Source organism: Sciurus carolinensis, chromosome 8 (assembly GCF_902686445.1).
Source record: "Sciurus carolinensis chromosome 8, mSciCar1.2, whole genome shotgun sequence".
Classification (NCBI taxonomy): domain Eukaryota; kingdom Metazoa; phylum Chordata; class Mammalia; order Rodentia; family Sciuridae; genus Sciurus; species Sciurus carolinensis.
Window position 1 is genome coordinate 101984953 of NC_062220.1, and position 14398 is coordinate 101999350.

The 14398-nt window shown below is 45.5% G+C and overlaps 1 protein-coding gene across 5 annotated transcripts; it reads right to left on the minus strand.

The window, feature by feature from the left end:
* Positions 1–4324: 4324 nt before the first annotated feature.
* Polm (DNA polymerase mu) lies at positions 4325–13936 on the minus strand. 5 transcript variants are annotated; one of them, XM_047562959.1, is made up of 11 exons: positions 13072–13394; positions 11735–11915; positions 10906–11004; positions 10606–10776; positions 9846–9917; positions 8624–8744; positions 7161–7293; positions 6909–7011; positions 6550–6795; positions 6394–6477; positions 4325–5991 (listed from the first exon to the last, which is right to left on the minus strand). In XM_047562959.1, exons 1-11 carry the CDS (start codon positions 13257–13259, stop codon positions 5986–5988), a joined length of 1404 nt encoding a protein of 467 aa, XP_047418915.1. In that variant the 5' UTR covers positions 13260–13394; the 3' UTR covers positions 4325–5985. The 5 variants fall into 5 exon arrangements, with proteins under 5 accessions (XP_047418915.1, XP_047418913.1, XP_047418916.1 ...); XM_047562957.1 differs by having other exon boundaries at positions 4325–6108; XM_047562960.1 differs by lacking the exon at positions 13072–13394 and adding an exon at positions 13512–13936 and having other exon boundaries at positions 4325–6108; positions 6394–6795.
* Positions 13937–14398: the final 462 nt, after the last annotated feature.

Genomic DNA, 14398 nt, shown 5'->3' on the forward strand with positions numbered 1-14398 from the left:
GATGAGGAACAAGAGAAGGTGATCTGTACTCCCCTGTTCTACTTAACTTTGTACTGAGGTTCTAGCCAAGGCAACTGGGCAAGAAACAGAACAAAACACATCCAGATCGGAAAGGAAGAAGTAGAACTATTTTTCTCTGCACTTCACATGACACTGTACATAGGAAATTCTAAGGACTCCACTGTAAGACTATTAGAACTAATGAATTCAGCAAGTTTGCAGGAATACAAAAAGTCAGTTGTATTTAGTAATTGTCAATTAGTATTGAGTAATCTGAAAATGAAATTAACAATTCCATTTAATATATCGTCAAAAGAATATAATACTTAGTAATGTGCATGTGTGTGTATGTTTCTTCATTTTTAAGATGGGATCTCATTATTTTGCCTAGGCTGGTCTTCAATTCCTGGGCTCAAGCTATCCTCCTGCTTCAGCCTCTCAAGTAGCTGGGAATACAAGTGTATGCCACAATGCCTGGCTTTAGAAACAAATTTAACAAAAGATGTATAAAATTTAATACTCTGAAAACTATAAAACATTATGAAAATAACTGAAGATCTTAATAAATGAAAAGATGCCCCATGTTTATGCATTAGAAGACAATATTGTTAAATAAAATTGGTAATACTTTCCAAATTGATCTACAGATTCAATGCAATCTCTATTAGTCCCCAGCTGGTTTCTTTCAATATATTGAAAAGCTAAATCCAGCAACACAGAATAGCCAAAACATTTTTTGAAAAAGAACAAAGTTAGAGGATTCACACTTCTCAATTTCTAAAACTCTGTGCAGAACCATGGTAATCAAGACAGTGTACTACTGCCATAAGACAGATATATGTTACAAAAAAAACTGGGTAATGTATGAAATGTAAAATTAAAAACAAAAATACAGACATATAGATTAATGGAACAAAACTGAGAACCCAGTGGGCAGGGGAAACCTTACATGGTAGTTAAAGAATTTTTGACAAGAGTGCCAAAGAATTCAATGGAGAAAGAATAATCTCTTTAAGAACTGGATATTCACATGCAAAACAATAGAGTTGGACTTCTACCACATACCAATATAAAAATTCATTCAAAATGGATTAATAACTTAAATGTGAGAGTAAAAACTATTAACCCTTAGAAGAAAATTTAGGACAAAACCTTCATGACCATAGCAATATTTCTTAAATATATTAAAAGAAAGAGAGAAAACAAGTTACCAAAGAAAAAAATAGACAAATTGGACTTAATCAAATATAACAGTTTTTTGTTTGTTTATTTTCTGTTTTTTAATTGAGACAAAGGCTTGCTTTGTTGCCCAGGCTGCTCAATTCATATACTCAAGTGATCCTCCTGCTCTGGCCTCCCAAGTAGCTGGGTAAAAGGTATATAAAACCAACACAGGTTAATTTAAAAGTTTTAGGGCTTAAAAAGACACTATAAGAAAGTTACAAGATAACTCACGGAAAAGGAGAAAATACTTGCAAATAATTTATCTGATAAGTCTGGTATTCAGAATATAAAAAACTCTTATAACTTAACAATAAAAGACAAATAACCCAGTTCAAAATGGGCAAAGGACATGAAGGGACAATTCTAAGAATAAATAACCAATAAGTACATGAAAAGATGCTCAACATTATATCATTTAAGAAAATGGTTAATTAAATAAATCAAAACCACAATGAAATAGCACTTTACATCCACTAGTATAGTTATTTAAAAAACAGGTGAGTATGGTGGGGTAGTTCAGTGGTAGAGCACTTTCCTAGCATACACAAGTCCCTAGGTTCTGTCCCTAGCACAACAAAAACCAAGCCAAAGGGAAAAAAAAAATAGTAAAAGGTAGACTGAGAGTATACCACAGAGCCAAGGGGTAGAGTACATGTTTAGTATGCATAAGAACCCGGATTCAATTCCCACCCCCAAAACAAATAATAATAAAAGGCAAAAATATATGTAAGTTAGAAGGAAAAGGATATATCACTCAAACACTAAACAAAAAAAAAAAAGCTGGAACAGCTACATTTCTATCAAAGTAGATTTCAGAACAATAAAATATTTTAGGAATAAAAGGATGTTGTATAACGATACTAAGAAGATATAAAAATCTCACAACAGAGCTTCAAAGTACATGAATGGCAATCTGATAATAATTGAAAGGAGAAATGAAGGAATTCACATTTATAGTTTAAGACTTCAAACTAGGTATGAGACTTAAATAATCCCACCATAATCCCAAGTGACTCAGGAGGCTGCAGCAGGAGAATCCCAAGTTCAAGGCCAGCTTTGCAAGATCTAGTCTCAAAATAAAAACTAAAAATGACTGGGGATATAACTCAGTGGCAAAGTGCAAAGTGCCCCTGGTTCAATTCCCAGTACCAAAAAAAAAAAAAAAAAAAAGACTTCAAGTCAAGTCTCCTCTCTCAGGAATTAATAGAATAAGTAAACAGAAAATAAATAAGGATATAGACATGAACACAGTGTCAACTGTATCTAATCAACATTCAACATTTATAAAACACTCTACCCAGCAATAGAATATACATTCTTCTAAAGTATACACATGAACATTCACCAACATAGATAATATCCTGGATCTTGACAAATTTTAAAGAATTAATATATAGACTATGTTTGCTGACCCTAAGGAAATTAAACTGGAACTAAATATTAAAGATTAATGGGAAAAACCTTCCAATACTTGGGAACTGAACCACACTCTCCTAAATATTCTATGGATCAAAGAGAAAAATCTCAAGAATTAGAAAACATTTTTGGTTGACTAAAAAAATGAAAATATACCCAATGGGTAAAGCGGCACACAACTGTAATCCCAGCAATTTGGGAGGTTGAGGCAGGAGAATTACAAGTTCAAAGTCAGCCTCAGCAATTTAGCAAGGCCCCAAGCAACCCTGTCACAAAACAAAAAATAGAAAGGGCTGGATATATGTTTCAGTGGTTAAGTGCTTCTGGGTTCAATCCCCAGTACCTCCTTCCACCACCAGACAACCCACAACACATCAAATTTGTAGGTTGCAGCTAAAGTAGTGTTCAGAGGGAAATTTAAAGCATTATATACTTATATTAGGAAGAAAGGTCTCAAATCGACAATCTAAACTTCCACTGCAAGCAGAGGCAGCAAGGAGATGACTCTGGCAAGTTGCCACACCTTTTTTCCCCTTTTTGGAGCGGGGACTGGGGATTGAACACAGGGGAGTGCTGTCTCTTGAGTTACATTCCAGTCTTTTTAAAAAATCTGAGACCTCAAACTTGCAATCCTCCTGTCTCAGTCTCCCTGAGTTTCTGGGATTACAGGTGTGAACCACTGAGTTCCATGCCTTTTTCTGATGTGCAGAAAAGGCTGGGCCTTAATATAGATCATCGGATGACAATCCAAAGTTCCTATACAATGCCATACTTTTGAAAAAGAATGGAGAACATGTGCACGTGGAATCAGTAATATATAGGCATGAGTGCAAGACAGAATTTGATTTCACAGAATATATGCTAAGACAGAAAATGATGAAACACATGAGTGCTATCAAGAAGCAATAGGATGCCAGGGGCAGGCCCGTAATCCCAGCAACTTGGGAGGCTGAGATAGGAGGATCATGAGTTCAAAGCCAGACCCTTAGCAAGGCCCTAAGCATCTTAGGGAGACCCTGTCTCTAAATAAAAAATAAAAAAGGGCTGGGGATGTGGCTCAGTGGTACCTGGGTTCAATCTCCAGTATTAGAGAAAAAATAAAGTAGTGGGATAAGCTAGGAAAAGAATGGAAGTACACCCCTCCACCTCACTCCTTGGGCAAGGGGGATTGATCGTAGGCCATGGGGCCGATTTTTGTTTTCTATTTTCCACTGAAAAGACTGACTCCTGAAAACCTCTTTGTCAAAGTATAAAAACAGAAGACTGCAAACATAAATAAATAAAGGACCATCCTAAAACCAAAAACAGCTGAGCCTGGTGGTGCATGCCTATAATCCCAGCTACTCAGGAGACAGAGGTAAGAGGACTGAAAGTTCAAAGTAGTCTGGGCAACTTAGTGAGACCTTATCCCAAAATAAAAAAGGATGGGGGTCTGGGGCTGTAGCTCAGTGGTAGAGCACTTGCCTAGCATGTGTGAGGCAGTGGGTTCAATACCTAACACCACATAAAAATAAATAAATAAAAGTATTATGTCCATCTACAACTAAAAATATTTTTTAAGAAAGGATGGGGATGTAACCCAGAGTATAGTGCTTGCCTAACATTTGCAAGGCCCTGGGGTCAAACCCTAGCCCTGCAGAACAAACAAAACAAAAAGAAAAAAAAAAAAAAAACACCATAAAAAAGGCCTGGGATTATAACTCAATGGTAGAGTGTGTGCTTAATATTCACAAGGCCCTGGTTTCAATCCCCAGAAAGTAAGGGAAAGAAAGAAAAGAAGGAAGGCAGTTAGTGCTACTGATCTACTATAGAACAGCTAAAATAAACACCAAAAATATCAAGTGCTGACTACTACTAGAAAATGTTTAACTTACATGGGTGGCTCACACTGTTGGTAAACTGAAAAATGGCACAGGCATTCTGAATAATTTAATTCTTTCTTATAAACATATTTTTCATATAACCCAATACTCCTATACCTTCATATTTATCCAAGAGAATTGAAAATGTATGTTACACACTAATTTATACACATGTGGCTACAGTAGCTCTATTCATAATCATCAAACCCTGGAAACAATCTAAACCTTCTTGAATAGCTGAACAGATAAACCCTGGAACACCCATGGCATGGAATATTATGTGCAATAAAGAAAAATAAACTATCAATACATGCAACAACCTGAGTATATCTCCAAGGCATGCTGAGAGAAGCAAGTAACAGGAAGGATTTGTTTCCACTTCTATGATATTCTGGAGAAGGCAAAGCAGCAGGGACAGAGAACAAAATGAGTGAGTTGGGATAAGAAGCATGTAGCCATAATGCAATGGTATAAGGCAATGTTTTGGGGGACAGACCTGTTGTGTCCTGAGGCAGCAGAGTCTACACCTGTGTTAAAGCTCATAAAAACATACCCTAAAAGATTCCATTTTATTTCACATTAATTGTAAACACTTTTTGATGTGATGAGTATCTGGGAAGCTATGACTGACAAGATGACCTTGAGTCAAGTCCTGAAGGAGTTCCAGAGTGGCAAAGGCCCTAAAGGAGATCAAGGAACACATAGGTCACCTGTGTGCCCAGCCCATTTCAGTGCTTCTGCCTCAGAGAAGCGAGGGAGTCAGCCACATGGGGGCTGAGCACATCAGTAGGAACCGGTGAAACAGGAAGCAACTGAGGGGTGGGGTGGGGGGTGTTGAGAGGGGAGTACAGATGAGGTTGTCAGGGGTAGCAGAAATGCTAGAGCCCTAGCAGGGGAGACTTCTGGGTTTGGAACTGCCATAGGACTATGAGCAAGAAGTGGCAGAGTGTGACCTGTTTTGAAGTATGCAGAGTACAGGTCTTAAAGGCAGAAGCAGGAAGCCTGGGTAGGGGCTGTAGTGCCAAAATCCCAGCACTGAAAGTTCTCTTGATGGGCCTTCACCCACTCCAGCCTGCAGCATACCCCTTTCACCTCCACAGAGGACTCCTCACAACAAGAACTACAGCTTCCACCCCATGGCTCAAGTGCAGGGCAAAGATACATGGTTCTCTCTTGGGCACTTATGAATGTGGGGCACCGTACAGAAGACACAGCAACCACATCTCTCCTTGATTGCTTGCACTGGGACTGCAGGCTCTGTCACAGCTCCATGACATGAACACTGTTCAGATTTCCTGACCCGGGGTGGGAACCTAAGGCCTGGGGAGGTTGAAAGCTGACTCCAGCTATAAGGCTGGAGAGTGAGGAAGGTCCCACCTCACAGAAGCTCCCATAGGTGAAGACTTTTCCATGTGGAGGTGAGGATGTGGGGTGGCAGTATATCTTCTGCTTGGAGATATTCAGTCAAGTGTCCAGCAGTACCTCATTTCTGAAGAGGAATGGAGGCAGATGAACTGGATCAGGCATTTCTCTGCTCTGGGGGCAGGTACTTGAGGCCCAGGTGTCTGAAGATGTCTTCTTCAGAAACCACATGGAAAAATGTTTTCTACAACAGAAACAGGGGCTTCAGAAGCTGAGGGTCATGCCCAATGGCACCACCACTCAATGCACAGGGTGCCCAGCCAAAATGGCTCCCATGGAGACAAGCTAGATGGGGAGGCACAGCCCAGTGCTAAGGCAGGATATCTTTTGGGGAGGGCCAGGACCTAGGAGGTAAGACCAAGATCTAGGCACTGTGGGTTCCAGAATGGAGGGATGTGGGGCCATTTCAGGCTGTAATCTAGGAAGCAGGCTATAGGGTCTCTTTTCCCATCCTAATTTCTTGACATACCTGCACTGGGTCAAAGAGTCCATGGCTGTTCAGACATAGTCCCTTCTCTTTCCGGCTGTATCGGCGCAGCTCCCGCTCAAAAAGCTGGGGGAAGTAACTGCCCTCAGTATGGTTGGCCCACCCTGGCCCTGGCAGTCTCAGCAGCACATAACCTACCTGGGATCCAGTCCAGCCAAGCAGAGCAAAAGGGAACTGGCTAATGGGGGCAACCACCAGATCTACCCTCACAGCTTTCCAGGCTGAGCAGGGCTTCAGAACACCCCCCAAAACAGCTCCTGGGGATTGTGGCAGGCGGAAAATGCAGAAACTCCTCTCAAAGGCATCCAGGGTGTGGCTCCGCCGGGTCAGCTGAGTCGGGGACCCTAAGTGGCTGGCGTGGTGCTGATGGTACAGGATGAGTCCCTGTGGGGAGAGGCAGATGTGGCCAGGCACAACCATGATACTAGGAGAATCTAGGTACTAGGATACTAGGCAGCAGTCAACTCTTGGGCAGAGGCATCAGAGGCCCTCCTCACCTTGCTCTGCAGGCAGCATACCACTCTGGGCAACAATCCCTCCTCCTGGCCCTCCTCAGGGTGGGTAATGAGGAAGTCCACATCGTGGCCCTGCAACTTCCCCCTGAGAAGGACAAGGATATAGCCCTCATTCCAGCTATTAGTCATGCCCCTTCCAGTGAATGGGAAAGTCACCTTAATGTCCATAACTCAGGTCCCTGCATTGGGGAGAGGCCTGGAAGTGAACCCAAAGGATATGTCAAACCCTCTTACCTTCGAAAGCCACCAGTCAGCGTGACAGTGGCTCCAGGCAGGGCCTGTACCACTACTGCCTCTACCAGTTGCTGAAGAGCCTCAGCATCAGGCCGTCCAACTGGAGTGTTTAGGTCTTGGTGGTGCTGGAGCCCTGTGGGCAACAGAGTCCTCCTGACTCTCAGCCTGCATTCCCCACAAAGCCCCATCGTATAGTATCAGGCAGTCACCAGCCTGTGGCTGTGAGATGGGGAGAGGCCTCTGAGGAGGGAGAGGCTATGGTAGGAGCAGAGTGATCCCAACAGAAGCATGACTCTATCCCCTTTAAAATATTAAATTTTAATTTTGAGATAATTGTAGATTCACATGCAGTTGATGGGAATAAGAGATGCTCTGTGCCCTTTACCTAGTTCCCCTCAAAAGTAACATCTTACAAAACTTGTAAAACCCAATATAAGGATACTGATGTTGACACAGGCAACATCAGATATCCCTTTTAAGATTTCAGTTTTCCCATAAATAAAATGCAACCAAGAGGTGGCAAAAAGATGTGAAGAAGATAATTCCACCAACAGGAACCCATCTTTTAGCCTGTTTCTGTCTCCTCACCTTCAAGGGGACATCACTGTACCTTTCACACGTAGTTAAGGAAAGATTTAAGTGTGAAGAACAATAGCATCCAACACAGAGCAAGCTCTTAGTAAACATAGATGGTCATATTATCTACTTTTGTCCTGAGAACAGGTGACTGTAGGTTTCTCTGCCTGTCACCTGAACTATGCAGCAGCCCCAGGGAGATGGGCAAAGAGGTGGGGAATGGGCACACTGCTGGTTATGGTACCTTTAGCAAAGCCCTCAACCAGGCTAGGTCCAGACAGTATGGTAGCAGTAACCATGCAGGACACACAGGAGAATGAGTGCCTGCTCAACACCTGCCACATGCTGAATCAGAGAGGAGTTTATGGAATTCCACATTATCATTCTTCCCATTTCACAGAAAAGGTAACTAAGATTCAGAGAGTTTAGTCTAGGGACCATGGTCACCTATCTGGAAAATGGTGGAGAGGACTCAAACCCCAGGACCAACAAACCCTGAGGTTCATGTTCTTCCTGGGTGTTGGCATCACGCCTGCAGGACTCAGCTGACCCATATGCACAAGGCACACACTGGATAGGCCAACTCCTAGGCTGTCCTTCACTTAGGTCCAAGCCTATCCAGAGGCAACCACATAGGTCCTAGAGGCCAGGGCAGTGGCCATAACTGCTCACTGAAAGGGCCACAGCAGATCCTGACTGCAGGCAGGGAGACCCCCAAGAAGTCCATCTACCTGAAACCAGGACTCCTTCACATCTGCTATTCCCCCACATCTGCTATTCAGGCCATCAGTACATCTAGTGCTGGTGCTAGGGTTTCAGTGTGCAGAAGTTTCCAGATTCAAGAGGCTTTGTGGAAGCCCAATGCCAGTCCTCTCTTGGGGGCTCACCTGCTTTCTGCTGCTTGGTCAGTCTCTGGGGTTGTCCTCGGAGATCATCCAGGGTTCGCAGCCCTTCCTGGTACCAGCGGTTGGCAGTCTTCACCCCAACCCCAAAGATCTGGGTGAAGAGCTATGTAGAGGAAGGAACAATTGGGTCAGGAATAAAGCTTCTGTGGGAGGATGCACCTGCAGGTGTTGCCCTCATGCCCACAGTCATGAGTTGAGGACTCAAACCCAGTGTCTGGCCTGCCCAGCCCATTCTCACAGAGGAGTGAACCCACACATCCTGGCAGCAGCCCCAGGAAAGGCAATATGTTGGGGGCTTTGCTGCAAGACCTTGGTGAGTTACCTCCTCACCCCTATCCTAAAACATCAATCCAGACTGTGCTTCCAACAGAACCAAAAGTCATCCTAATGTGTCTCTTAGTTCACTGAGAAAAACCATGCCTCTCCCATCTACAGCAGCTGGAACTTATTTTATGATTCTCCTCAAGAGAAGGCAAAAACAATATGGAGTTAATAAATGAGAGGGTGGTTTCAGCAGATGTACTGGACAGGCTGGCTAGGTTTACTCAAGGTTTCAGAATAGCAGGATGGTAGATGCTGCTCTCACCCAAGTCTCCCACACACAAAGGGGTGGGGTGGGGAGGGTCTGAACATGGACCAGTTCAGAGGGACCCTGGGCCAAGCATGTCGCCTGCCAATGGGCCGGGCACTCAGATTCTTCCCAGGAATTTTGGAATGTCAGAGCAGATAAACTGAGGCATCCAGAAGTGTTGGAGGTGCTTCCCTACCAGGTTAGCAGTGAGCAGGCACAGGGGGAGGATGCACCATGTAGACAAGTAGGTCCCCAGTACAGAGAAAGTAACACACAAGATCACAGAAACACAGTGCAGAGCGGCAGCCCTGCACACAACTTGAGTCCTGTGGCACCCAAGAATAGGTTATGCTTTGTTTGGTGTGCTAATATGCTTAAAATTATTTCATCAAAAACAGTCCGATGAAAACAGATGGTGCTCAGTGATCTAGAAAACTCCCCATGCCCAAAACAGGCTTCTGCCTGCCTGTCTCCACTTGGTGGCCAGAGCATATCAGGTGTCTGCTTAGCTGCCATTTCCTCAGTAAGACCTTCTCTGACCCCAGAGCTGGATCAGCCATCCCTCCTTGCCTCCCTGTAAATGTCTGGACTGTGCTGTGCACCCCTGCCAGGTTCTCAGCTCCACATGCGCACCTTCATGGTCTGGTACCTCTCTGAGCAACGAACTCTCTCCACTTCCTCACACACTCCATGCTCCAGTAGCTCCTGGGGGAGGAGACAAGGCAAAACACTGAGCCACAGGGACTAGAAAGAGAACAGTAGTCAGGGTAGGGGTTGGGGGTCCAAGGATGGGGTGGTCCTCTCCACATCCAAAGACAGGGGCTTTGTGGCATCAGGATACTGTGCCCAGGGAGGTGACAAAAGTTGCTGGGGATGGGGTAGAGCTCTAACCTCAAAGCTCCTTGGGGCTGGAGTTACAACAGCTGAGGTCCCAGGTAATTAATATTAGTCATCTCTCAGATAAATAACAAGCTCCAGGATCTATAAACATTTACTTTTTAAAAATATGTATCACTTCATCTAAAAGCATCTTTTGTTACTTTGTGCTCTCAATGAAAGTGCACAAAAGGGCAGCTTGACATTTTGGGTTTTCAAAAACTTACACTTGGTTGCTCTCTTCCATCACCCTGGGCAGTTTGGGACAAATGACAATGACACCAATGCCAGAAGCTCCTTTCATTCAGTCCTCTCAGTCACCCTGAGGGAGGTGAGTGACTCATACAAGGAATTTGTGCTAAAGGTGGACTGTTGTGGTTTTGGAGCAGCATCTGTGTGCATGTTTGTCTGTCCCTCCATATTGGGCTCTGAACCACCAAGACTTATGGCAGTTTCATTGGGCCCCAGGGTCTCCCCACACCAACCACTCACCTGGCTACACATGGCAGAAGCCTACCTGGACAACCCTGGAAGAATGTTCTCCAAAGTGGGGCAATCCCTGCAGTTGACTTAGGGATGTGACAGGGCAAGGAAGGGCTCTGAGCACAGAGGCCGCTCTGCGGAAGGAGAGAAGGCGACCCTCACTGCCTTCGAAGCCTGCTGCCTCTGCCAGAGTCTCCAAGGCCTCCTGCAGGGAGAGGCCCTTGGTTAAGGGGCAAGAGGGCAGGGCACTTTGCCCCAGTCCACCAGCTACCATCTAGTTGTACCAATGTCCCTGTACCTGTAAGACTAAAAACTGCTCACAGACATGGCTTACCGAGAGGATGGTATTATGGTGTGTGAGGGGGGTGGGACGCTGGCAGGCATAAATCGACACCCACAGTGGGCTTGGGGGCTCATTCTTGGGCTCAACCACCTGGAGAAAGGCAATGCACAAATCATGAGGCTTCAGGGCTGACAGAACCAGGCAGCGATCAGAGTCCTGACTCTCCTGAGTATTGACCTTGGGCCCTCTGGAGTTCACAGGACAGAGGTAGTGAACTATAGGCATGGGTAGAGGGAGACACAGCCACGGGTCTTGGTGGTTCAGAGACCAATGTGGAGGAGCAGACAGACTGCACTGCAGAAGAGGCTGAGGACAGGGCTCTTCAGACCAGAGTAGTAGCAGCAACATCTGCTAATCCTCACAGTACACTTTTCCTGCTACTGCACATATTGCATGTGCTACACTTCCCCACATCCTCACAATCAAGTAGGCTAGGGACAATAAAGTATCAAGGTTAGGGAGCATGCCTTCTGTCTCATGACTCATAGGCAGAACCAGGATTTGTATGCAGGCAGTCTAACTCTCTAGTGTCCCAAGGATAGGCTCCTACCAATCCATGGGTCATCTCAACTACTCAGTGAGGAAGAAGTGAAGCCCCAGGGGCAGGGGCTGCCATACTTTGAAAGGCATGAAGTAGTTAAAAATAAATGGTCTCCAAGTGGTAAGGACAGAAGCTAGGGTGGTCCAGCCTCAGCCTCTGCCATGGCTCCTCTGCTGGTTCTCAGGCATCGCTGGTGGTCTGGGCAGAACCCTCTGGAGGGCACTGAAGCACTGCTGCTGCACATCACCTATCCCATTAGTTAGGCCTGCACTGGCTTACCTCCAGGCGGTGCCGGTCCTCCACAGAGACAGGCTGCCCAGCTGCCATGCTTTCTGTGAACCAGCTGATGTCCAGCAGAGCTGGGCGGGGGCAGCATGGGAGAGCAGCAGCCATGTGCTCCTGCCAGCAGATGGCCTCCTTCACTGAGGTCTGCTCCATCACCACATGTGTCACCTCGGAGCTGGGCAAAAGCAAAGGAAGACTGTGAAACCCATTGCCCTTCCTGTTTGGTTCCATACCTTTAAGCCTTTACTCTTACTGTACCCTCTGCATGGTCATTGCCTTTCATTCTTCAAATGTCACCTCCTCTAGAAAGCCTCTCAAGCCCCTCCTGGTGTATGAAAATTTTCACCACTCTTAGAACTGAGGTTTTCTGCTCTAGTTATGTTCACAAGCCAGCCTGGCTTTGTGTTAACTTGCCTGAATGCTTCTCAACCTCACAGAAAAGAATGCATTATAGTCTGGGACCAAATGGTCTTTATTTCAGTGGCAGGATTTAAGCACAGATGCCAGAGCCTGTCTACTTTTGTCTGAACCCCAGCCCTAAAGAGTTGCTGTGTACCCCTGGGCAAGTCTAGTCTCCATACACCCTCCTCTATAAAACAGAAATAACTAACACCTGGTAGAGCTATTGTAAAAAATAGCATCCTGTGCACTGTGTGAGTGGGTCTGGTGCACAATCCTATACCTTGGAAATGTTTAAATACAAAATAGTAAATAAAAGCTTCGGGAAGCACTGGCCCCAAATCCATTTGGCTACCCTAATCTCAAAACTCAGGACGGTTCATGTGGTTCCTAGGACAGGAGGGCTGCGAGCAAATACTACTTCTAATTATCCCTCCCCTGAATGGCTCTTTGAAAAGCCTCTAGCTTGATTATCAATAATCGTGTAGAACATTCCTGGCATTCTTAATAGCAACCTTGCTGGGATTGTGGCTCCACGCCTGTAATCTCAGTGACTGGGGAAGCTGGGGCAGGAGGATCAAAAGTTCGAGGACAGCTTCTGCAACTTAGCAAGACCCCGTCTTAAAATAAATAAATAAATAAATAAATAAATAAAAAGGGCTGGAGATGTAGCTCAGCGGTAAAGGGTCCTTGGATTCAATCCCCAGTACCGGAAAAGAAATATCCCTTTCAAGAAAGATTACTTGACCGAGAAGAGCCAGAGATAACTTGGAATCCAATGACGCAGGTGGAACCGCCCCGCAGGAGCACGTCATTTACCACCTGGGCTTCTGTCAGGAAGGGCCCGGCGAAAAAGCCTGCGAAGCCGGAACCCCACCAACACCGGGTCCTCGCAGTGCCCCACGCAGGGGCCGCCCTCGAGGTCCGCACACCTGTAGAAGTCGAGGACACGGAAACCCTTGGACAGCGCCAGGCGTGTGAGAAAGGCCCGGCGGCTACGGCCCATGCGCGGTTCGGCCAGATAGATGGCGACGCCAGGAAAGAGCACTAAAGGCGGTGTGGAGGGGGGTACAGCGCCACCGGAATTTTCGACCCGTACTCGCCGCCGTTTCGGGAGCATCTGGGAACCAACGCCGGCTATGGCGGAAGAAAAGCGGTCCACAGCCGGAAGGAAGGACAGCGGACATAAAGGAAGGTGGACGACGACAGAAGGAAAGCAGGGAAAAGCCTGTTGGAAGAGGAAGTGGCACCTAGCTCCACAGTAGGCCCCGCCCTATGCAAATGATGTCCCCGTGGAATTCGCCCTTAAGGCTGGTCGGAGGCCCCGCCTCTATGCAAATACACGCGAGGACACGCCTTCTATTCAAATTACCGTTCCGGAAGGCCCCGATTTACTTTCCGGGCGGGGCGTGAAGACGGCTCGCCGCGGTCGGAAGCTGGAGCCTGGTCCTTTTCTGGGGCGGGGCCTTGTTCTCGGAGTGGGCGGAGCTGGTCGGAGAGGTCCTCGGCCCGGGCCCCGGATCCACACGTGTCGTGGATTCCCCAGTGCCCCGGGTGGGTGGGGCTTCGGGACCCTGCAGCCTGCGGGGTCCACGTGTGCTCTTGAGGTGGCCCCTACTGATGCGTGCGGAAAGTTTTCTAGCGGAATGGTGTTGAGACAACTGGATGGCTACTTGGAAAAATAGAAATTGGCTCTCTCCCTCACTGCTTAACACCAAATAAATTCCACATGGATCAAACATTTAAATCTGAAAAAGAAACCAAAACCATTCTGGAAAAAAGTCTATGTTTTTATGATCTAAGTATTGTAGTTAACTTGGGAATACCAAAGCAAAAAAGAAAAGAACTGGATCACATGCAAAGTTAAAATATGTTTAAAAATTAAAGACAAAATGGGGGAAATGTGACATTTTAAAATTAAGACTAATTCTCATAAGTCGAAAAAATGCTAAAACAAAAAAGAATAAAACAACAAAAAGGGGGGAATAACATTTTCCACAGATAAATAAGGAGGAGACAATGGTGTAATAGAAGAATTAGCAAAGAATCACGATTGGGGGATTTTCCCATACAATTATGACCAAATCTCCAAATCTGTGTAGTCATTAGAGAAGTGCAAGTTTAGATAACAATATCTTCACCTGTTGTGTTATCAAACATGTAAGAAAATAATGGCACATGTTGGTGTGAGGGGAAATGTCAGTATGTAGGAGGGGCTCTGGAAGCCAAATTAGCAACCATATCCAACAAAATGACAAA